The sequence below is a fragment of the Dendrobium catenatum genome, unplaced genomic scaffold, assembly GCF_001605985.2.
Source record: "Dendrobium catenatum unplaced genomic scaffold, ASM160598v2 original_scaffold_144855, whole genome shotgun sequence".
In the NCBI taxonomy this organism is placed as follows: Eukaryota; Viridiplantae; Streptophyta; class Magnoliopsida; order Asparagales; family Orchidaceae; genus Dendrobium; species Dendrobium catenatum.
Window position 1 is genome coordinate 810,594 of NW_021463285.1, and position 25,530 is coordinate 836,123.

At 38.0% G+C, this 25,530-nt stretch overlaps 3 protein-coding genes across 3 annotated transcripts; all 3 read left to right on the forward strand.

The window, feature by feature from the left end:
• Positions 1 to 3,851: 3,851 nt before the first annotated feature.
• On the forward strand, positions 3,852 to 7,818 carry LOC110113184 (premnaspirodiene oxygenase-like). Its single transcript, XM_020845643.2, has 2 exons — positions 3,852 to 4,938; positions 7,102 to 7,818. Exons 1-2 carry the CDS (start codon positions 4,000 to 4,002, stop codon positions 7,717 to 7,719), a joined length of 1,557 nt encoding a protein of 518 aa, XP_020701302.2. The 5' UTR covers positions 3,852 to 3,999; the 3' UTR covers positions 7,720 to 7,818.
• A 7,137-nt stretch (positions 7,819 to 14,955) lies between these two features.
• LOC110113254 (premnaspirodiene oxygenase-like) lies at positions 14,956 to 19,619 on the forward strand. The gene is made up of 2 exons (XM_020845745.2): positions 14,956 to 15,924; positions 18,916 to 19,619. The coding sequence occupies exons 1-2, from the start codon at positions 14,968 to 14,970 to the stop codon at positions 19,534 to 19,536; spliced, it is 1,578 nt and encodes a 525-aa protein (XP_020701404.1). The 5' UTR covers positions 14,956 to 14,967; the 3' UTR covers positions 19,537 to 19,619.
• A 1,667-nt stretch (positions 19,620 to 21,286) lies between these two features.
• Positions 21,287 to 22,246, forward strand: LOC110113217 (chitinase 2-like). The gene has a single exon (XM_020845687.1). It carries the CDS (start codon positions 21,287 to 21,289, stop codon positions 22,244 to 22,246), a length of 960 nt encoding a protein of 319 aa, XP_020701346.1.
• Positions 22,247 to 25,530: the final 3,284 nt, after the last annotated feature.

Consider the following 25,530-nt stretch of genomic DNA (forward strand, 5'->3'; position numbering starts at 1 on the left):
CTTGAAAGTCGAATGCGATTGGAAAGAAGAGTTTTACGAAGACGAAGGCTTTTAAGACCAAGGTGGCAACGTCTTGCTAGTCGAATGCGACAAGGAAGAGGGGATTTGCGAATCGCAAAAGTGGGTTGGCTGTGAATTGCGAATGGGCAAGGACACTTGAGATGAGATTGATAAAATTATGACAAAAAAAAATTATTTTTTTTTGGGGGGATATCAAAAATACCCTCCCTAATACATTATTATTTTTTTAGGGTGGGCATTTGTGACCTTATCTCAACACGGATCCGCCCATGCACCCAAGTAGCCATCTTCACTTTTTTTTTCCTCTTCTTAAGTATATTTTTTTGATATATGAGCATAAAAGTATTAGTAGTTTCAACACATATAAACATTAATGAACATTGACACATTGTCAAATAATTTTTATGATCGAGAATGAATCTTGAGGTGGAAACATCCAAAATTAAATATGGGATCAATTGAACTTTGATTTCAGGAAACTTATAGTCGAACTGAACGTCACGAAAAGACGAACCCAGCGACACCAAATTCAACTTAATTCGAGCTCAAATGGGTCAAATTCGAAGACTCGTAACGCATTTGGAAGGTTTAAACCCTAAATTTGATGACCAAAGGTTTTCTAAATGTGACATGATTATTGTTAAACCGAGTGGCTCGATGAGATGAATCCAAAGAGTCCAAAATCGCCAAATTCTGATATCATTAAGCACTCAAATACTCGATAAAGAGTCCACGATCAATGAAGTCAATATCAACCGTCCATTCAGAACACTCCAAACATGTTCCCTGATATTCTCTCTATTTACTGGTCATGTCACTAAAAAGAATTATATAAACCCCTCATTCTTCATTAGCAAGGAAGAGAGGAAATGAAGAGAAATCAGAGTTCTTTTGCCACCAGACTCCTCTACTACCGCCAGACCATTGACCGTCATCGAACTTCTGCACGACCATCAACTGTCACGGTGTCATCGGACTTCCACTCAACCACCAGCTGTCGCAGGATTTTCACCCGACTACCAATAGACACCAGGTTTACGCCCAACGACCGATCGTCATCGAACTTCTATTTGTTCCCTATTCTTCGCTAGATTTCAAGCCGACGTTGACTATTGTAGTCTGATTGTTCTCAAGTTCAATTTTAAATCAATCATTTATACTACTTGATTCATTTCAAGTAGGCATGACCCTGTAGAATTTCCCTTCAAGATTTTTCACGTAAAAAATTATGATATTTCTACTCTCTCTATTTATGTGTTGGATACTTGTATAACGCTAAGACGTCAAATTTAATACTTTACCACCGCGCAACGGCGGATTTACATGGGTCCCGTGGGGGCACGTGCCCCCTCCGCCAAAAAAAAAACCTGTATGCGTTCATTTCGGTTGGACTATTTGGGCGGTTCAGCATTTTTTTGCCCTAATTTTTCGGCTATTCGCACAAAACCTGTTCGGTTCCGCGCGGAGAACGGGAGAAGGAAGCGGCGTTCAGTTCGCATCTGCCTCCATCGCGAGTGCGCGACGCAGCAGCTTACTGTTTTTTCCAAAATGTTCGTCCAGTCGCCGACTCTGCAGGCTGAGAGACTGACAGTCGGCATTCAGTTCGGCAGTCGGCATTCAGTCCGGCAACCCGTACCTCTGCAGGCCGTGCGGCTGTGCTGCTGTGCATTCAGTCGCATATTCTCTCGGGCAATCCCATCTTCAGTTTTTCTGATCAAATAGCTGAAGGGTTGAAGGTTAGTACCTCTCAAAATTTCTTTAGATTTCGTTTAATTTTGTTGTGTATTATTTCATCTGATGATATTTGGTTTCTATGTAAGTCATATACTATAATACTCATATTGATTTCATTTGTATTTCATTTTTGTGGATTGCAACTTCGTTAGATGTTGTTCAGTTTATAAGATTTTGTTATTAATTTTTAAGCTTTAGTTAATTAGTTTGCTGTTTAGGTCAAAAAATGAAAATTTGTTTGCATGCCAAATGTTTTTTTAATGCTTTAGTTTAAATGTAGTTCTGTTTAGGTTAAAAAAAATCATTATAGTATATTAATATGTTTTATAAATTATAATGTTTTAGTTTAAATTTTAATTTAGATCAACTTATAGTATTTGAGTTATATATGTTTTAGGTGTTTTGTTTTTGCACAAAGATTATGGAGAAGTATTTTAAGAAAACTAAATTATAATGTTTTAGTTTAGGTGTTTTGTAAGTGTACTTTATTTAATATTTAGTAGTTTATGTTTTAAATAAAAGTTTTTAAAACTGCTTAGTTGAGACTTGCAAGAAGCTGCGAAGTTCAAACTGAGAGCGACCTCTTGAACGTCGAATGCGATTGGGAAGAAGAGTTTTACGAAGACTGAAGGCTTTTAAGACGAAGGTGGCAACGTCTTGCAAGTCGAAAGCGACAAGGAAGAGGAGATTTGTGAATCGCAAAAGTGGGTTGGATGTGAATTGCAAATGAGCAAGATGGGCAAGGACACTTGAGATTGATAAAATTATGACAAAAAAAAAAAAAAATTAGGGGGGGAGGAGGGGGGATATCAAAAATACCCTCCCTCATACATTATTATTTTTTTAGGATGGGCATTTGTGAACCCTTATCTCAACAATGATCCGCCCATGCACCCAAGTAGCCAACTTCACTTTTTTTTTTCTCTTCTTAAGTATATTTTTTTGATATATGAGCATAAAAGTATTAGTAGTTTCAACACAAACATTAATGAATATTGACACATTGTCAAATAATTTTTATGATCGAGAATGAATCTTGAGGTGGAAACATCCAAAATTAAATATGGGATCAATTGAACTTTGATTTCAAGAAACTTATAGTCGAACCGAACGTCACGAAAAGACGAACCCAACGACACCAAATTCAACCCAATTCGAGCCCAAATGGGTCAAATTCGAAGACTCGTAACGCATTTGGAAGGTTTAAACCATAAATTCGAGGATCAAACGTTTTCTAAATGTGACATGCTTATTGTTAAACCGAGTGGCTGGATGGGATGAATCCAAAGAGTCCAAAATTGCCAAATTCTGATATCATTAAGCACTCAAATACTCGATAAAGAGTCCACGATCAATGAAGTCAATATCAACCGTCCATTCAGAACACTCCAAACATGTTACTTGTCTTCTCTCTATTTACTGGTCATGTCACTAAAAAAAATTATATAAACCCCTCATTCTTCATTAGCAAGGAAGAGGAAATGAAGAGAAATCAGAGTTCTTTTGCCACCAGACTCCTCTACTACCGCCAGATCACTGATCGTCATCGAACTTCAGCACGGCCATCGACTGTCACGGTGTCGCCGGACTTCCACTCGACCACCAGTTGTCGCATGATTTTCACCCAGCCACCAATAGACACCAGGTTTACGCCCGATGACCGATCGTCATCGAACTTCTATTTGTTCCTTATTCTTCGCTAGATTTCAAGCCAACGGTTGACTATTGTAGTCTGATTGTCCTCAAGTTCAATGATGAATCAATCATTTGTACTACTTGATTCATTTCAAGTAGGCATGACCCTGTAGATTTTCCCTTCAAGATTTTTCACGTAAAAAATTATGATATTTCTACTCTCTCTATTTATGTGTTAGATACTTGTATAACGCTAAGACGTCAAATTTAATACTTTACCACCGCGAATACTCTAGCCAGCCACAAACATATCACATAATTTTTAGTATAATTTCTATTCTAATCATGATATATATATATATACACACACACACACAATTAGCCAAAACCAATTGATCCGTTACTCCTACGCTCCGATTAAATTAATTTGCATAATTTGTATTATACTAACTTTCCTTACTAATGTGCTAAGCTCCCATTAAAAATATGATTAATTAAATTATTATGCTTTCGTTTTCATCCCGCCGCAGGGGCATCCATCCCTTCTGCAAAAGTCTATAAAACAAATAAATTAAATCCACCAAACGCATCTGCAACTGATCGATATCAATGGAGCAATTACTCCTAATCCTCCTCTTTTCCTTGCTAGTCCTCGTCGTTACCCTAACTCTGATCATCAAATCCAGCAATTCCAGCTCCAGATCATCATCAACTTACATCTTCCCAGCTCCTCTCCCGCCAGGGCCCAGCCAGCTTCCGATCATCGGCCACTTACATCATGTTCTCTCCGGCGACCCCATTCCCCACATTTCTCTCCGAAACCTCTCCTCCCTTCACGGCCCCATCATGCTCCTCCGCCTCGGCCAAGTAAATTACACCGTCATCTCCTCCCGAGAAGCCGCCGAAGAAATCCTCCGAACCCACGACCTCTGCTTCGCATCTCGTCCAGAGATCAATCGATCCCGGGCCATGACCTACGGCTTCCGTGACATCGCTATGGCACCTTATGGCCCCAGTTGGCGCCTTCTACGCAAGATTTGCATAACAGAGCTGCTCACAGTAAAGCGGGTCGCTAGCTTCGCATCTATCAGGAACGAGGCGGTTTCAGCCTTAGTTGAAAGCATCGGCGCCGTTGCTGGAAGAAATGTAGCGGTTAATCTCAAGCAAAAGCTTGAGGAGACTACGAACGATATTGTAACGAAGGCGGCCTTCAGTAGGGAGTGTCGACAGGGGAGGAAGGAGGAGTTTCTTAGGTTGCTGAGGGATATGCTTTCGCTATCGTCGGGATTAGATTTGGGCGATCTTTTTCCGTGGCTAGGGTTTTTGGATACCGTGCTTGGAGTGAAGGACAGAATTGAGGGGCATCTTAGGCGACTGGATGCGATCCTGGACGAGATCATCGGCGAGCACGAAGCACGGCTGAGATTGATGAAGAGCGAAGGGATTGACGATGGGAACTTCGACTTGTTGGATGTTCTGCTTAGGGTTCGATACGAAGAGCAGTTTGACCAATCGATTAGCGTTGAGCACGTCAAGGCGGTCGCCCTCGTAAGCGTCTTTGCCTTAAATTTTATAGTGAAGGAAAATATATTTATATATTTTTATTAATTTATATAATTTTTATAACTTATTTATACATACATTTTGATACGATTTAGATATTGAAATGAATTGTGAGAAAATAAAAAGATAAATTATATATGAATATGTACATCAAAATTTTGTTATACATTTTTTTTATAATTTATTTATTTATGTAAACGTTACTGTCTAAATAAGATTTAAACTAATAAATGAAAAAAATGCATTTTATTATAGATATATTAATATTAATGATATTTTTAATATGATTTAGAGATTACTATGTTATGTGTGCAAATATAAAAATTTATATACCATATATAATTATATACAAATATATTAGAATTTTGTGATATATATGTAAATAGAGTAAGATTCACCATCTTGCAATGCTATGTATAAATAAATTTAATATATTTAATACTACACACCGCTAGCAATCTCATATGTTTGATTTCAATTAAGCAAAAGAATTTTATGTTCTTATTTATTTGCGTATTATTTTAGTCAAATTTGTGTCTGCTTATGTGATTCGAACAAAAATTAGGTCTCCTATGAGTCTCCTTAGAAATAATAATTTTAATGCTTTCACTCTCATTTTAGAGACTAATGTTTCTCAAAATCAATTTGGATTCATGCCGGGTAGGTTGACTATTGAAGCCATGCATTTATTAGAGGATTGACGGAGAAATATAGAGAAAATAATGAGGATCTACATATGACATTTATTGATTTAGAAAAAGCATATGATAAAGTTTCAAGAGAAGAGCTATAGAGAGTTCTTGAAAATAAAGGAGTTAATAATGCTTATATTCAAATCATTAAAGATATGTATGCAGCAGCTATTACTTGTGTTCAAACACATGGTGGTTTGACCAAGTATTTCTCTATTTCGGTTGGGTTACATCAAGGATCAGCCTTAAGCTCATATCTTTTTTGTTTTAGTCATGGATGTTCTCACTAGGCATTTGCAAGAGGATGTACCTTGGTGTATGCTTTTTGCTGATGATATTTTTCTTATTGATAAGACTAGAGAGGGAGTTGAAGGTAAACTTGAATTATGGAGGTCAACCTTAGAGTCTAAAGGTTTTCGCTTGAGTAGATCTAAAACAGAATATATGGAGTGTAATTTTAGTAGTAATAGAGCTAGTGAGGGGATTGTGACTTTGGGCGATCAAGTCATTAATAAGAGTACATGTTTTAGATATATTAGATCTATTGTTCAGAGTGATGGTGAGATAGATGGGGATATTATCAGCAAAATTCAAGTTGGATGGTTGAAGTGGAGGAATGCATCATGCTTGTTGTGTCATAGAAAATTACCCCTCAACTTTAGGGAAAATTTTATAAGATGGTGGCGAGGTCTACAATGCTTTATGATGCCAAATGTTGGTCATTAAAAGAGAAGCATAATACTAAGTTAAGTGTGGCAGACATGAGGATGCTCAGGTGGATGAGTGGCTTTACCCTTAGAGATAGGATACGAAATGAGCATATAAGTGAAAAGGTTGGAGTAGCTTCAGTAGAAGATAAGATTAGAGAGAGTCGTCTTAGATGGTTTGGTCACATAAAATGACGGCATTCCGATGACCCAGTTAGGAAAGTAAATATATTAGATTTGATTAATGTTAAGAAAGGTAGATGCAGACATAAAAAGAATTGGTTAGAAAATTATTTGGAATGATCTTTTTTTTTATTAAATTTAAACGAGAATTTGACTTTTAATATGACACAATGGAGAAAAAAAGATTCATATAGCCGACCCCACGTAGCAGGATGAAGGCTTGATGTTTTTGTTGTTGTTGTTATTGTTGCTTCTTAAAAAAGCTTTTTAATACAAAATTTTATTTTTTGTTCTTAAAATTTGCTTTAAGAAACATTAAAAAAGTTATTCCAAATAAAATCTAAATTGAATAATAACAATGAGGCGATCATGACTGAGGTGTTCTTTATATTAGTTCACAATTTAGTTTAGTCAAGTCAGAGTCAAATTGAAATTTTATTTTTTTTCAATTTAATATAAGGATTTGATTCAAGTGGATCTGATTTGGGCCATATCATTTTTGGTTGAGACCCAAATGCTATCCGTTGCATCCCATAGAATTTTGTGTACTAATCAAATCTCTACAGGAGCTATTCTTTGCAGGCATAGACACAACATCTTCTACAATGCAATGGGCCATGTCTGAACTGATGAGAAATCCCAAAGCAATGGAGAAGGTGCAAAGAGAGATCCGACAAGTGGCTACAATGGGAGGTAAAAGAAAATTAGAAGAAGAAGACCTCAACAAGCTGAACTACTTAAAACAAGTTATAAAAGAGACTCTAAGGCTTCATCCTTCCCTTCCTCTACTGCTGCCGAGACTCTGCCGTGAGACTTGTCAAGTGCAAGGATTTACTGTGCCGGCAGGCACGAGAGTTCTTGTCAATGTGTGGGCGTTAGGCAGAGATTCTCGATACTGGGATGATCCTGAGGAGTTCTTGCCGGAGAGATTCGATGAAAAAATGGTGGATTTCAGAGGGGCTAATTTTGAGTTCTTGCCATTTGGAGCTGGGCGAAGGATTTGCCCAGGGATGAATTTTGGCCTGGCGAATGTGGAGCTCACGCTGGCTAATCTGTTGCTTTGCTTTGATTGGGACTTGCCGGACGGAATGAAGGCAAGCAATCTGGATATGAGTGAGACGATTGGATCAACTTCAGCGAGGAAGGTTGACTTGTGTTTGCTTGCAACTACATATACTATCTAGCTCAGATTTTTGGTGAAAATTGTCAGGTTAAAAAGGCTTTTGAATGAGCTAAGAAAATTAGGCTTCTTTTTGAGATAACATTTTTATTACTTTTTAAAATACAATAATTTTCTTGAATTAGGCCCTGGTAGATATATGTTATAAGTAATAATATAAATATTTACTTTAATAAGGTATGAGGAATAAAATAATTTAATAAAACGAAATAATTTTATTTTTATTTTTATATTATTTTATATTTTTTTCTTCACCCTAAACTATATATATCAAGGTTGTGAAAACCGAACCGGACAACGAACCGGAAGAATTAGAGGTTCATGGTTCGACCGGTTGAACCGGGGTCGAACCTGATGACGTAATAAATAATAATATAATTAAAAGTAATAAAATTAACATAATAATAATGACAATTTATTCATAAAAATTTTATAATTCTAAAAATAATTTTTCAAATACCTTGGAAAGGAGACCGGCCACTCCATTGCTGATTACTAGCACTACTCAAACTCACTTGCAGACCTCCCTTCAAATAATCAAATCAACAAGCATTGCTTTCTTTGGCTTAGCTCTCACTAGAATGCATGGTTCTTAAACTTTGAGGTGTTATCTCACTTAATTTCCACTCTTGATCAACTACACCAAATAATACCATACATTGGCACTGAGTTCACTTTGTGGAATGGTAGTTCCATCCCTATATCCCATGTAGGTTGCGACATATGTCCCAACCTGGTTGGCATATAAGCTCCTCCTCTCTAGCTAACTTAATTCAGGTTCCAAGATTATCCCACAACCTCTTATCTATCTAAAAAATTTGCTAGCAATAATAATGGTTTCATAACTTTTGAGACTACTAGTTTTTGAATCCAAGACCGAATGATCAAGCAAGTTATTCTTCATGACCACAATTATAGGGGAAATTAAACAAACTCATATCATCATTATGCTGCAATCCAAGTCCACCATAATTCCATGGCAGCAATGTCTTCACAATCCTCATTATCGCACCATCATTGTCATCTCACAAGCAAACATATATATATATATATATATATATCCACTTATTCATGTTTTTTCTTCACCCCTTATAACTCAACTTATTAACATATATTCAATTATATCATATTTAGGGATGAATAATTATATAGATGAAAAAGCTCTAATTTCTTCACCTAAATGCACATATGGTCACTACAAAAAAATAAGATAATCACAACACAAATTTTGATCTATCCCTACTGTTATAACTGCCACAATTTTCTTTGCAGTAGTTTTAAAATCATTACACACACACGCTATAATTATTATGCACATACACTGTAATTACTAATGGGTCGAGTTCGGGTTCGGATTATTGTCCCGTTTAAAAAATATGTGTTCGGGTTGATCCGGAAACCCGAAATAAACACAACAATGACCAGAAAGTCGGAGTCCATTCTGGATTTCCGCTTGCACTCTTGCAATTCCGCAAACTCTGCCGCTGTCGTACGTGCGCTCAGACTCCACCCTAAATCGCGGTCCCGAGGAGTCCACCCGCACTCGCAGTCCCGCGGACTCCGACTTTCGGGTCATTGTCGCTATGACACTACCTACACTCGCAGATTGGCTCAGGCCCTCAGCTCGCGCTTCTTTAGCCAAATCTACTAAATCCGAGTCTGGTCGGGTTAACCCGGCAACCCGTGCGTACTGGTTACAGATTGAAATGTCCAACCCTTTTTCAAAAATGGTCAGGTTCAGGCTCGGGTTGGCCTATGTAGATCCGGGTCAACTTGGGTTTGACCCAAACCTGACCCATCGACCCAATTTGACGCCCCTAGTTTTAACGGCACAAATCTTGTGCTTTGTGGTGGCCACAATAGACCATTTAAAAAAAAAATTCAGAAACCTGAATGTCCACAGTGCAGCACAAAATTTCTTTGCAAGGGTCCTTTATTTTGCTTTGATCATCAACACAATCACTAGCATTTTGCCTTTATAATCATGAGTAGGGTCGTTAAAAAAAAAATAATAGACGTAACAACAATAATAAGTCAAGATAAAATAAATTGGAAAATTTTTATTATAAATCCAACAATCAGCTATATTATTGTCAATCAACACTTTAACAATTGCGACCCTATAGCTTATAGCATTACGATGAAATCTTCTCCTATCAAAATCCTCCTCAAGCACCACCAAGCTCTTGAAAATTTTATAAAAATCCTTTAAGTAGGAAATGATAGATCACCGGACCATGGGTTTTAAACAAAATTGCAATCATTGTAATCACAAAAAATGCTTCTCACACGAATTCATATAAATCATGATAATTATCATCATAGAAATGATAATTTTATTTTTCTAATCTCACACCGCATCAAAAAAATCATGTTAATGAACATGATTGAAATGATAATTTTATTTTGGCTTATTTAAAGAATCAAAATGTAACCACATCATTTGAAATAAGAATATTGTGTCTTTAAAACCGCATTGTTTATGTGCCTTTAAAACCATCCTTAACGTCTCACCCATTGCTTGATTATTAATTAGAAAGTTAGCCATGGAAGATCCATCCATTGCTAGAAATAAGTCTCAGTCATTTGTTGCATATTATAGCCATTGCATCTCCAGCCAGAGGAAAATGAAACAAACTAATACTATACTTTCTCAACAATATAACCACTGATCATAGCTATATGGTGACAAATAGTACTTGAAGTGGATATGAACAATTCATTGATATGTCAGAAAGAGAAGAGGATTCATCATTGATATGTTTTGATAATATGCATTATCAAAAATTTAAGCAACATCTAAAAAAAAAAAATAGGCTTCCATACCAATCATTGGTTATCTTCAAAACACCATTCTTTTTGTCCTGTAAAATCATCTTTCAAAAGAAATTTCATTGGCACCCTATCAATTGTTAGAAGATTGTAAAATATTAGTATTCAAATAACCAACATTAAAATTAAAATGTGAAATTTTACATACAAGTTGTGAGCTTCCTTAAGGTTGATGCTGCATTCGAATTTGTTGCATGAATTCTCTCATTTTAGTATGTAATAAGTTGAACTCTTCTCTGAGATTTACTACTTGACTTAAATTGTTTCCATCGCAACTCCCGCCCTCGTTTGTACTATAAGGAAAATATTGTATAGGAGTGACACCAAACCCTTGGGTTCTGACTCTGCTTATGTGTTTAGGTCCCATAACCATACCCTTGGGTTCTGACTCTGCCTATGTATTCAGGTCACATAATTATACTGAACACCCTTTCGTTAGCCTCCACATTCCCATCCTCTAGTGTCTTCCCATCCATAGTCAAAAGCTCGCAAGCTTGTATCTATGGTTATAATAAATTTAGTTAACTTTTTGTTTAAAATAAACAAAAGAATAAAAATAAATTACATATAAAAAATTTATAGCTAGACTAAAATTACTCATCTCTATTTAGCATCTTCATATGATCAGGTGCAATCTTTGTACAGTCTGTTGACTCTCCATAATAGTAATATATCATTGATAGCCTATAGGGATAAATTTGATCGTTAATTAATTATTTAATATATGTAAATATAAAATTTATATAAATTAAATATATACCATGTCTTGTTGCCTGTGAACAGAACTCACACGCCCCATAGTGTGAGGACAAGTCTATTTCTTTGCATTTGCAGCATTTATGTCAGCCCTCTCCTGTTACATATGATTCTAACTCCATGTTGATTTATTAAAAAAAATATAATTAAATATAATGATGGTACTAACATTGTCATTTTAGGGATTACCATTCACATTAACAAGAATAAAATTGACTTTAGGGATTACTACAACTAAACAAGAAGAAGAAGAAGAAGAGTAAGAAGGGGAAGAGGCCCACAATCAGCCGGGATGTTTCTTCGCGTGATGAGAACAGCGAGCGGGATGTGTGAGCGGACAGGCTGGTTAAGAGACCATGACAGCAGCTACGATGGGTTGTGCTCTTCTAACAGCAGTTGCGACGGCGACACCAGATGCGACGCTCGCTTAGCTCCGTCACACACAAGAGATTGAGCTAGGGATTGGAAGACGGAGAGAGTCGAGTCTCATGCAATTGGGATCGAATTAGGGATTCCACCTGTTTAAGAGAGGTTTTTTTCCGGCGGTTGAAACATATGCAAATAGCATCGGTTAAAACCCCTACTAAATTAGTATTTTGACAACGGTTCTAAAACCGCTTCTAACATTCACTGCGAAAAAACTATTTTTTGTAGTAGTGGGTGCACCCAACTAGCCATCTTCACTTTTTTTTTTTCTCATCTTTAACATTATTTAACATATCATAAAATTTTAATAAATTAGATATATACAACCAAATAATTTATAGAATTCAACTCAATTAACATGTATAAACCATAATCAGTGAATCATAATAATATTGCATAACATTTATTTAATAATAGTATGTTTTGAAGAAAATTTAGGATAAATTTATACAGCTCAAATTAAGATAAATACCTTAAACAAACAAGTTATAGTATAATATGATATGGTTTGTGCAAAAAATATTGAGCAATAATACACGAAATGTTTCTCGATGAAAAATTCTTAGTTAGTAACAAACACTTGAGGCAGAACAAAAGAATGCAACAATAATGTCATCTCTCACTATTATTTAGGAGGAGAAATATTGCAAGGTTCAAATTAGGGGTGTTAATATTTGATCTGACCCGAAAATCCGACTCGAAGCCGACCCAAAAATTTTGGGTTTGGGTTGACCCGAACCAGAATCGGGTCGGGTTCAGATTGCGGTTTTTGACCCGTTTCAAAAACATATCGGGTTCGGGTTGACCCGGGAACGCAGAAACCTGGTCTGCCCGCTCTGCTAGTGTCGTTCTGCCCGCAAGCATCGACCCGTTGCCGCAGTGCCACGCATGACGCGGCGTCACCGTCACTTCACCTGACCGAGTCGTGTCTGCCCAGTGCGGCAGTGCCCGGCTGCACGCGATCCAACCGCTGACTGCGATCCAGCTGCCCAGTGTGATAGTGTCCAGTCGCGTCTGCCTAGCAGCCCCAGCCGTTGTGGTGGTCCCACAGACCGTCGAGTCCACATCCGCTCGCATAGCTCGTCGCCGCTGCCCGTTGCCTGCTGCTGTTGCCAAACGCCGGTTGCCTGAGTTGTTATCGGTCGCTGTTGAACCCGAAACGCGCGACGCGTGCCGCTGTCAAACCTAAAGCGGGCTGTCAAACCCAAAGCGGGTCGGGTTTGGGTCCGCAAAACCAACATGTATGCAAAAACAGGTCAGGTTCGGATTGACCCAAATAGTAATGGGTTAATTTCGAGTTTAACCCAAACCCGACCCGCGACCCGAAATTGACACCACTAGTTCAAATCTATACATAATGAGAACCTTAAGGCCAAGAGGTTGCCCCGCTTGGCATTAATTATTAGTTACTCTCCCTTTAGTTGTTTGGTAAAGATAGCAAATGCTTATTGTCTTAGATTAACTTTTCCTTTTCAATAACAAGCCCTTCAGTATGAGAGAGATTATTGTGTTTGGACTCGGAATGTCTCCACAGACTAATAAAAATGCATCACATCACTAGATAGTAATTTGGAAACATATTGACACATATATGCCGATGTAAGCTACATGAGCTCAAGGTAGTAATCATCCTTGATGTGTTTTCCTCCAAAGAACTCGCTTTGATGGATGTTTACCCTGAGAGGCAATCACCCCAATAGTGTATGCTCTCCTACAACATTTTTCCACAATCAAGAATTCAAGACCACCTGCCTATTGCATATATCCTTAATTAAGCTAGCTATAGTAAGCACATATCTCTAATGTCCACAACCATGACTTCATTTACTAAGGTTTTCCTTGGCTCACAACCGCTTTCACCAAAGGACAGACGTCTCATCCCTATCAAGCGCGCCAAGGACCTACTATCATTAAAATCAGGTATCACCCACCAATAAATTTGAATTCGAAACTCTCAATATAGCTTACATCAAGTAGGAATTTATTTTATTAAATGTGTTTTTGATTTCACATGTTGCATGTTATTTCCATGGGCGTAGGGAGGGGGGCAAGGGGGGGCACGTGCCCCCCCTAAAATGCTATGATCCATACGTCCATACAGTGATCAGTTAGCATAATTTATATAGAAGAAAAAAAAAAAAGCATTCATATCACATTCCTGGCCTCTCCTAAATCCTGGTGTAGCTTTCCCGTCCAGCCCTTTGCCACCCCAAATGAAACCTTTCTTTGTTTGGAATTTCCATCGTCCTTTCACCTGAGTAGATCTCACATGCTCTATGTTTAAGCTCATGAAGCTGAGAATTCTATTTATAAGAAAATATATTTTGATATTGAAATATATTGAATAGAGAAAAAAAAATGTTTAAAATCTGTTGGAATTGTTTTAAAAATTTTTATAACATTTGAAAATTTTATACTCATCTCAAAATAAAGAAATCAAAATTGTGTGGAAATATCTTAGCACCATGCTATCTAATTTCTATTCTACGCTAGGGTTGCAAATGAGTCAAGCTAACTCGCGAGTTGGCTCAGATTAGATCCGATAATAGGCTCAACGAGTCGATCTTATTGAGCTCGCGAGTCGAGCTTGAACATGACGATTACGAGCTTATGACGACGATGACGGACACAACTATGATGGAAGAGCACTCGACATAAGACGAGCTCAGGACGACGATGACGGACGTGACTATGAGCTCGAGACAACGACGACGGAGCTCGACAGCGGACGTGACTACGAGCTTGACAGTTGACGTGACTACGAACTCAACGAGCCGCTCGACATGAAAGAAGAGTCGAGCTCAAGCTCGGATTTTTGAGCTCGACTCGTGTTCGAGCTCAAGCTCGGGCTCGACATTTGATAGTCGAGCTCAACTCAAACACCTCCTGGCTCGAGTTCGACTTGACTCATTCGCACCCCTATTCTACTCCATGGTGTCTATTTGAATAATATTTTATAAAATTTGTGCATTCAAATTGATTATATATATATATATATTTTTTCACAAAACTGATATACATTTTAAAAATGTTTTAAAAATATTAAATTTATTGTAATATAAATTTAATACAAAGTCAACACATGCAAGTCTCCAATTTTTAAAAATCACCACGTTCTAAGCTCCGTTAAAAAAGTGAATAATTAAATAATTATTATATTAATTAATAATAATATTATTAATCTTCTTTCGTGTTCAGGTCGCTGGCAAAAAGCCTATAAAACGAATACACATAAGCCATGAATTTGCCAAAACCAATGGACCAATTACTCCCAATCCTCCTCTTTCCCCTCCTAATCATCGTCGTCGCCCTAACTCGGATCACCAAATCCACAAATTCCAGCTGCAAATCATCATCACCTGACATCTTCGTAGCTCCTCTGCCGCCTGGCCCACGCCCGCTTCCGATCATCGGCCAACTGCATCATCTGCTCTCCGGCGACCCCCTCGCCCATGTTTCTCTCAGAAACCTCTCCTCCCTTCACGGCCCCATCATTCTCCTCCGCCTCGGCCAACTAAACCTCACCGTCGTCTCCTCCCGAGAAGCCGCCGAAGAAATCCTCCGAACCCAAGACCTCTGCTTCGCATCTCGCCCACAGCTCATCCGCAGCGGAGCTATGACCTATGGCTACAACGACATCGCCATGGCACCTTACGGCCCCAACTGGCGCCTTCTCCGCAAGATCTGCGTGACGGAGCTGCTCACAGCCAAGCGCGTCGCCAGCTTCGCAGCCATCAGAAAAGAGGCTGTTTCAGCCTTAGTCGAAAGCATCGCCGCCGCCGCCGGAAGAAAAGAAGCTGTCAATCTCAAGCAAAAGCTTGAGGAGACCACGAATGATATTATAATGAAGGCGGCGTTCAGCAGAAGGTGTCGACAAGGGAGGAAGGAGGAGTTGCTAAGCATGATGCGGGAAATGATCTCGCTGACGTCGGGACTAAACGTGGCTGAATTTTTCCCGTGTCTAGGGTTTATTGACACCATGCTCGGCGTGAAGGGACAAATCGAAAGGCATTTTAGGAGAATGGATGAGATCCTGGAGGAGCTCATCGGCGAGCACGAAGATCGGCTGAGGTTGAAGAAGATGGCAGGCCCTGAAAGCGGCGACGAGGATTTGCTGGATGTTCTGCTTCGGGCTAGGGACGAAGGGCACGTGGACCAATCGATTAGCACTCAAAACGTTAAGGCGATCGCCGCTGTAAGTGCCTTGCCTTTGCTTTTTTTAATATAAAATTAATATTAAATTTTGTTTTCTAATTTTTATTTTCGCCCTGTCATGTCTAAATAGGGGTGTAAGTGAGCCGAGCCGAGAGCCGAGCGGTCTCGAACTCGACTCGTTAATAAGCTCGCGAGCCGAGCTTATTGAGCCACGAGCTCGAGCTTAATAAGGCTCTCAAAATTATTAAATTTAAATGTTTTAAAAAATTAATAAGAACTTCATTTTAAATTACTGCCTGATCTTTAAACTCCCGCCTATACTGGCTTAAATGTTAATCGCAAGCCTCTCTCTATCCTCTGATAGCGGAACTTTTATTCGGTCCGGTGAACGTACGCTCCTCTACGTTCGGCCACCAATATTTTAGCGCCACGTAGCATGAAGAAAAGTCGCCGACCCGATCCGTTGTTTTTTGGGTTCTCGCACGTGTGTTTTTTTTTAAATCCTTGACGAGCCGAACAAAATCCCATCACCTTTTGGATATATTTCAAATACCTAGCAATACCGAGCAAATACCAAGTTGTACCTAGTTTTTTCTAGCAATACCGAGCAAATACTGAGTTGTACCGAGTTTTTTCTAGCAATACCGAGCAAATCCTGAGCAAATACTGAGTTGTACTAAGTTGTACCGAGTTGTAAAAAACTCGGTACAACTCGGTATTTGCATGATATTGATCTTCACAGAGCAGTATTTCTCATTTTTGCAAAGCAATACCTAGCAAATACCGAGCAAATACCGAACAATACCGAGAAAATCGCGAACATAGCATTCCCGAGTTCCGCTCCGGGTCAAGTCGTCGGGGCGCACAATTTAGAGTAAGAGCACGTGGCGACATGTTATTGGCGGCCGAACGTAGCTCCACGTCCGGTCAGAGGACGTAATAATTGTTCTTGATAGCGACAGAGTAATAATGGAAAAACCAAAAAAAATAAAAAAAAACTGATCTCTCTCTTCTTTGGCAGAAACAGAGAAATAAATAGCAAGTATTAAATGACAGCTGCTCTCTCTCTCTTCCTCCCGCTGTAGCTGTAAAAGACAGCCAATCAAATCAATTTTTTTGAAGAAAGAGAATAAATCTCTTGCTCTCTCTTCCTCCCATGAGTACTTTGAGTGCACCGGTGTGTGAGCCCGAGCACGTCGGAGGCTCGACGAGCAGCTGGAAAACTCGTTTATGGTGGAACGAGTCGAGCTCGAGAGCTCAATTTTTGAGCTCGAGCTCAATTTTTGAGCTTGACTCGAGTTCGAGCTCAATTTTTGAGCTCGACTCGAGTTCGAGCTCGAGCTCGAGCTTGATGTTTGACAGTTGAGCTCGACTCGAACACCTCTTGACTCGAGCTCGACTCGGCTCGTTTGCACCCCTATGTCTAAATCAAGGATTCTACTATTATGTTTAACTATTTTCTATAATATAAAAAATAAATGTGTCAATAATTTAAATTTACTATTGACTAAGGTTTTAATTTTGTCATCAAACTCAAACTGTGAATCAATTTTTTTTTTTTTAACATTAAGGTTTCGTCTGGGGCAACTTATTTGCAGCTTTCTTGTTACGGACTAGAATATATGCAGTGATAGAGTTATGATCTTACGTTTTAGCGTTGCACGGATATCTAGCTCACAGAGAACACAAGATTTTTTATGTGGAAAATTCTGGAAAGGGAAAAACCACAGGGTCTGACCAAGTTTAAAATGATTAAACTAGAATTTGAGTAGATTACAATGGGCTGACTCGCCCCTCTAGGGCGATCAGATTACAAATATTTACTGTATGGTTGAAATAAGGGGTAAATGAAAGTCCGACGTCACTTGGTGGTCTGGTGGAACTTCAGGGTCAGCCGGTAATCTGGTAGAATTTCAGCTTCGCTAGGAAGTTCGGGTGTCAGTTAGTAGACCTCGGGTGTCCGTCGATGGCTCGAAAGAACTCTGGGTGTCAAGCGGTGGTTCGGTGGAGCTCAGGACGTCAACTGGTGGTCTGGCGGAGCTCCGGGCGTCAGGTGGTGGTTAGATAGAGCTTAGGACGTCATGTGGTGGTCCGACGGAGCTCAGGACGTCAGGCGGTAGTCCGGCGGAGCTCAGGATGTCAGGTGGTGATCCGATGAAACTCTGGGTGGTGGTCGAAGAGGCAAGGAAGCAAGAGTGATCTCCGATCTCTCTCTTGAATCCTTTGGCTTAATGGTCCCTTTTCAAAGGAAATGAGGCTCTATTTATAGATTTCTCGGAGTGGCATGACATATAAATAAGAGGTATATCAATGGTAAATGTGGAGTGATTTGGATGGATGACCTATATTGAATATTTTGATCATGGACTGTTTGATGGACATTTTAATGTCTTAGTGATATCGTAATTTAGTAATCTTGGGTCGTTGGATTCGTCTCGTCGGGCCGCTCGATTCGATTATAGGCACTCATGGTTGGAAACCGTTTGGTAATTCAAATTGTAGTTTGAACCTTCCAATAACGCTTCAGATCCTTGATTTGGACCCATTTGGGCTCTGATTGGGTTGAATTTGCTGTCGTTGGGTTCGTATTTTCGAGACGTTCAATTTGATTATAAGTTTGCTGAAATCGGAGTTCGGATGGTCCCAATTTTTATTCTGAAAGTTTCCATCTTGATTTTGTCTCGAGATTCGTGCCCGATCAAGTAAGTTTTTGAGGATGGTTATAATTTGCCCATCAATTTTCGGACGCCGAAGCTCTTGGAATCCGAAAATAAGTGTCACAGCCTTTGGAGAATTTTTTGTGCGATTTGAAATTCAGAAACACTCTGATCTTGGACATAGATGTCCCGAATTGCTCTAAAAATATCAAAATATTTATGTAAATTATGATGTGGCTCGATGATTTTTTTCCACTTTCAAGTTTTTTATGTAAATTATGGTGTTCTTTTCTCTACGATTTATATCTTATTTGTTTCCATTTGTTTCCATTTGTTTCCTCCTATACCATAAACATTCGGTCAAATTTCTACAGGACCTATTCTTTGCTGGCACAGATACATCATCAACTACAATGCAATGGGCCATGTCTGAGCTGATAAGAAATCCCAAAGCAATGGAGAAAATACAAAAGGAGATCCGACAAGTGGCCGCAACAGCACGAAAGAGACAAATAGAAGAAGAAGACCTCAACCAGCTCGACTACTTAAAACAAGTTATCAAAGAGACTCTACGGCTCCACCCTTCCCTTCCATTACTGGTGCCGAGATTGTGCCGCCAGACCTGCCAAGTGCAAGGATACACAGTACCGGCCGGCACGAGAGTTCTCGTCAATGTGTGGGCGTTAGGCAGGGATTCTCGATACTGGAAACAGCCGGAGATGTTTCGGCCGGAGAGGTTTGATGAAGCGGTGGTGGATTTCAAAGGAGCTAACTTTGAGTTCTTGCCGTTCGGAGGCGGCCGGAGGATTTGCCCAGGGATGAATTTTGGAATGGCGAGTGTGGAGCTTGTGTTGGCTAATCTGTTGCTTTGCTTTGATTGGGAGCTTCCGGATGGACGGAGGGCTGAGGATTTGGATATGAGGGAGGTCAGTGGATCAACTACAGGAAGGAAGGTTGATTTGTGTCTGCTTGCAACTCCATATGTTTCAAGCTAGCTCCCATTTTCAATGAAAATATTTATGTTAAAAATATATTTGAATGAGCTAAGATGCTAAAAAGCTTACTGATGTATTGCTTATTTGGTGTTGCATGAAGGGGGAGTTAAGGCTTTTTGGGAAGACATTTTTATTATTTTTTAAATCAGAGTTTTAGTACAAAAATTTAACGAAACCTAAATCAATCTATTGAAAATTTTATGTCTTGAATTACGGAGAAATTATTCTATGCTGAAATTAAACGGTTCGGGGACCAGTCAGAACGTGGCATGTCACCTAGTACCAAGCACTGATACCGAGCAAAAAACTGATGTGGCGCATTCTGGTTGGTCTTCATACGTCGTCCGTCTCCGCACATAATAGTTTTTTTGAATTAAGAGAGAGATTCATCTTTGGTTGGATTATTTGAATAAAGTGATTACATACGTAAAATGCATATAATTTTACAAGTATATTAGAGATTTGTATGAGGATGTGTAGGTAGAATGCATAAGAGCTGTGTATAAAGTTGTGTAGGTGTGAATTTGATGAGCCCACTTTTGTACACATATGCATAAGAGTTCTTATTTTTTTATTTATAAGAATATTTTTTTATTTTTTTATTATATATTCTTATAAATTAAAATAAAAAGATTATATTATTATTCAATTACTTATAAATATAAAAAATATCAATATAGTCTGTCAAACAAAATTAAAAATAAAGTTAAGAAATTTAAAATATATATATTTGAATTTTTCTTCTCCTCAATAAAATAAATTCTTAGACCACTAAAAACTAAATCTCTTTTTTAATATTTATTTTGAAAAATATTTAAAAACAACCATCTAACACCACACTTGGTCTATTTTTTTATTTTAGAAAATTTATAAGTTGGAAGAACAATGTGGCATAAAGAGCCGTCATCAAGAGATCGCTTGTTGTTTATTTGGCCATTATCTTTTGAGGAGAGGAGATTATTAACCAAAAAGTATAGTATAAATGTTGGTACTAGCGTTAATAATCAAAGTTGATAATGATATCGTCCATTGGCACACGTTATTGATGGTGGTAGGTGCCAGAGTCAGCTATCGTCGATGTGGCAACGCAATATTGGTAAGAGGTTTATAGTCAGACAATCATGGTCGATTGACTAGAGTAGGCCGACAATGATCAAAGGGCAGTATTTGGATAATAATTGTTAAGAGACTGTTATCAAACAAGAATAGTAGGAGGAACACGATATGAAGACAAGGGTTGAAAGATCTTAGGAGGATGATAATGGGGGACCATAATCAAGTGACGGTGGCAAGAGGATCATAATCTAGAGATGATGATTGAAGGATCATAGTTGACGTGGTGGTCGGAGAAATGTAATCGAGCAATTGGGGTGGGAGGATCATAGTCGAACGACAAGGTTAAAAAATTCAAAATTTATTTTGATTAAAAATCAAATCAAACATCCTACCTTTTTTTTTTCTTTAAACATTTTGTCATGTTTTCCCTGTCAAGAAGTCAACCATTTGAGACTTGAGAGCCTCCGCCTGCCGCCTGCCGCGCCCGAAGTGCAAGAAAGACTGCAGTTAGTACACTTCATGGCACCCAATACGCCATTCTCATCACATTAATTATTAATTATATTTTCAACAACCCACATTGACGATGCAATCAAAGATCATCCAATTCTTCCCCTGTTTCTTCTTAAAAATCTCAACTTGACTCTCAGCCTACAAATTTCCTGGTCGAAAGCCATGAATCAAAGCAACTAATATGCCTTCCAAAAACCTACTTTTCCCCTTCCTGATCTTCCAATTCCTCTTCATCAACCTCCAACCGCCGTCTTCCTTTTCCTCTCCCTCCGCCGCCGCTGCCGCGGCCTCCGCCCCGGCACCGCAAAGCTCCCTCCTTTTCAGAGAATACATCGGCGCAGAGTTCAACGGCGTCAAATTCTCCGACGTCCCCATAAACCCCCACGTAAACTTCCACTTCATCCTCTCCTTCGCCATAGACTACACTCCCGACGGAAATTCCTCAACCAACGGCCTTTTCAACGTCTTCTGGGACAGCCAAAACCTCTCCGCTTCTCAAGTAAACCTCATCAAACAAAACCATCGCAACGTAGTCGCCCTTAGCCTCGGCGGAGATACCGTCAATGGCCAATTCGCCTACTTCAATCCCATCTGTATCGACTCATGGGTCAGCAACGCCGTCTCCTCCCTCACCAAAATCATCAAAGAATACAATTTGGATGGAATCGATATCGACTACGAGCACTTCAGCGCTGACTCCTACACCTTCGCAGAGTGCATTGGAAGGCTATTGAAGACTCTTAAATGCAACAAAGTCATATCTTTTGCTTCAATAGCGCCTTACGATTACTACGACGTGCAGAGCCATTACATTGCTCTGTGGGAAAAACATGGCGAATTTATCGACTACGTCAATTTTCAGTTCTACGCTTATCCATCGAACACAACAATTTCACAATTTCTGAACTATTTTGATATACAATCTGCAAACTATGAGGGAGGAAAGGTGTTAGTGAGCTTTTCTAGTGATGCCAGTAGCAGTGGAGGGTTGCCGCCGGAGAAAGGTTTCTTCACTGCGTGTGAATGTCTGAGGAGGGAGGGAAAGCTTCATGGAATCTTTGTATGGTCTGCAGATGATTCAGTGAAGTATTGCTTCAGGTATGAGGAGTTCTATCAAAATATTCTTGCTGGATATTTCTGATTTAGTTATTGGGAGAGGGAGGAATTAAGGCAGAAAGCAATATATATTGAAGCTTCTTATATGTTGTATGATTAAAGATTAAACAAGTTGCACACTTTATTGAATTGGAGCTATTGAGTCGAGTACGAGCTTACAATGAGCTATATATCAAGCCAAGCTTGAGCTCAATGCCAAATTTGAGCCACAACTTATAATATTGAGTCGAGCGTGAGTCGGAGTCAGGGGCGGATCCCCCCCCCCCCTAAAGAGCCTTAAGACATCGAGCTTACGATCTTTAAGAAATTGGCCTCCAGCATAATTCAAACATATTTTGTAGAGTGTGTATGTAGGGAATCAATGAACCAAATACAAAGAAGAAATATAAAGAGATTCATCAATTGCAATCTGACCGCGACCGCTGATTGGGAATCAGGGGGCAACAGCCCCACTTGATCTACATGATGTGAAATATACAACGATCAAAGAATAAATGAAAAATAAATAGGAGTTTTCCCCGCCCCGCGAGTCCCCAAAAATTTCAAAAAAAGGCCCCCAAAAAAAAACCCCTTTGTCCCCAATTTTTTTTTTTGTAGAATTTGATGATTAATAAATTCATCATCTTTTATTTTTTTTCTAAACAATCATGCCATATATTTCACCTAAACTTTGCTTAAGAATAATTTAATTAATATAAAATGTTTATGATATTTTACAACATGTATTATGATACTCAAGCACAAAAAAATGCAGTCATTAAAAGACCATATATATAATAATATATTTATAGTCATTTTTTTTTTTTGGTGCTAAATATCAAATTTCTTATTAATTTAGATGTCTTAGTTACTTTTGGTAGATAAAAAGATTTTATTAGCTACTATTTTCTTTTGTTTTTAATTTTTATGCTATTACATTTTCCTTCAGTTAAAGGGTCACGCTGAATTCTTAACAACACCAACAGTTACTCTATAAATTTGCCCATCCCCCTTTGAAATATAAGACTGATTTCGCCCCTATTTGGAGATTTACCTCAAGTTAGATAATTTGTGTTCTAATGAGAGATGTATAAATCTCAATTTTAATAAAAAAATACACACCGCACAGGTAAATACTAGACTAGATATAATTCTCTAAGTGAGAAAATCTGAAAAAAAAAATGAAACACCATGTGGATGGACCTGTTGAAATAGCATTCACTATATCAATCCATGATACAGGAGTTTAATCTTCTCACACAATTAGAATATACCATTATTTGATCTAAAATGTGAATATATTGAGTTCATAATGTGAAAAGTATCAGTAAATAATCTTGAATTGTTTTTTTTTTTTATGGGACATTGTAGTGCTTTAAGAGCAAACTCACACACACAAACATTACACATAGACTCGAACCGTAACTCTTAATTGGAAGCTAAGCTCTCAACACAAGCCAAGGTGAGTGTGTTTTCTTTGATTGTTCTCAGCAATGCTCTTACAGTTTTTTAGACGGTAGGGTAACAAAATGAGTCAGACCAACATCTGTACGGTAAGGTAAATAATAATATATAAATGAGTTCACATACAAGAAAATGGGCCAATAACGATTACAAAAAAATATAACAAGAAAGATGGTCGCTAAAAAATACTTTTAGCGGTCTCAAGACAAGTAAGTAAGCACGCCTCTAATAGTAGCAATCTTGATATTAGCTGCAAAAAAAAAAAAATTTTTTTTGGGTTGCTAATTTTGTCACTAAAAGTAATAGAGAATTTTTTTTTTCATATATATGATATATAATAATATATACTATTCTAATATAATATATATTATATATGTATTTTATTAACTACTGTTTTTTTTTTTACCTTCGATACACACATTTAAAAAATGTCATTACTATTTACTATAAGTTAGACAATCTTCTATACCAAATTTTCAATTGATGCATGAATGATTTAAAGTCTCGCGGGTCGGCTTCTCCTTCGGCTCCCTCGTGCTACTTCATGCCCTAGTATCTTTCTCCTCTAATGCGACGCCTCCAAGCCGGCTCGAACCGTACCGTTTAGCGGCCACTGACTGCATCACATATTCTTTTCTCTCGCGCACTCACTGGATATCGAGTTCCCTCCGTCGAAAATTATTGCGGGACATTCCGAGACTCGCCTCCTTAGATTTCTCGCCTCTCAAGTCTAATACTATCTCGGTCTTTGCATCAAAATTTTTCATACGATCGCCGTTTGATGGTATGAGCTTCCGCTCCATTTAATTAATGCTTCACTTTAATTGTTCATCCAACATTAAGAAAGATGGAATTGTTAAGTTGTAGCTTGTATGCAGTGATGCTCATATCGTCCGGTATTGGATTGATTGGTTTGCTATCTTTGATATTTAGCAAGGGTTTGTTTTAATTTAAGTTTTCAATAATTGAGATTCTATTCAAGTAAGCTATTTGATCCAATTTGTATATCTGATCCAAGGTTTTGAATCTTTTTTTCTGTCTATTTCCGAAGTGATTCAATTTCCTTTAATTTAATTTCCGGTTTTTGATTCAGATAAATTTTTTATTTATTATATACTTTAAACTAATAAGTATGCATAGAAATGCAAGGATATTGAAATTGGGATGCAAGTTGCAACACAGATGTAATTTTTTAGGATTCAATAGGAATTCAATCGAATTTGATACTTAAGAGTTTCACAAAGTTTGATTCATAAATTCTGAGCAACTTCTTGATCCATAATTTTAATTTGAACTCTTAAGTTTTAACCTCATGTCATGGCACTTTTAAAAATTTTAAAACTGTTAATTAGGTCTTAGATGTTATACTGTCAATGCGAAGTTAGTAAAACTCATTTATATATAAATCATGTAATAACTTTTAATTAATTTTAAAGCTGTATGCAGCGTATCATTATATGACTTTTTAGCTAAAGTACTAGGCTATATAGTTCATGTAAACATTACTGTTGTTGAATTGTTATCGATAGTGAACGTAACTCTCATGAGGGTTACTTTGATAACTGAAAGATATAGAAGTATGTTACATATACTCAATTGGAGTAGCCAGACTCGAAATCAACTAGCTCGTGACCAAATCAATTTAAAACCTACAATTGCATTGTACATTAAAATATAGTTTAGCATTTTAGAAATTTAAGCTAAAAATTGTTTAAAATATCTAAAACCATTCTCCGTTTCATTATTATTTTCTTCTAGTTTATCATTATTTCAACTAATTTAATTATATAATATCATTAAATTTTCAAAATCAATTTTCTCTCTCTTTCATGAGTCAAAATGAAGCTAGCTGCTTGAGCGGATTAA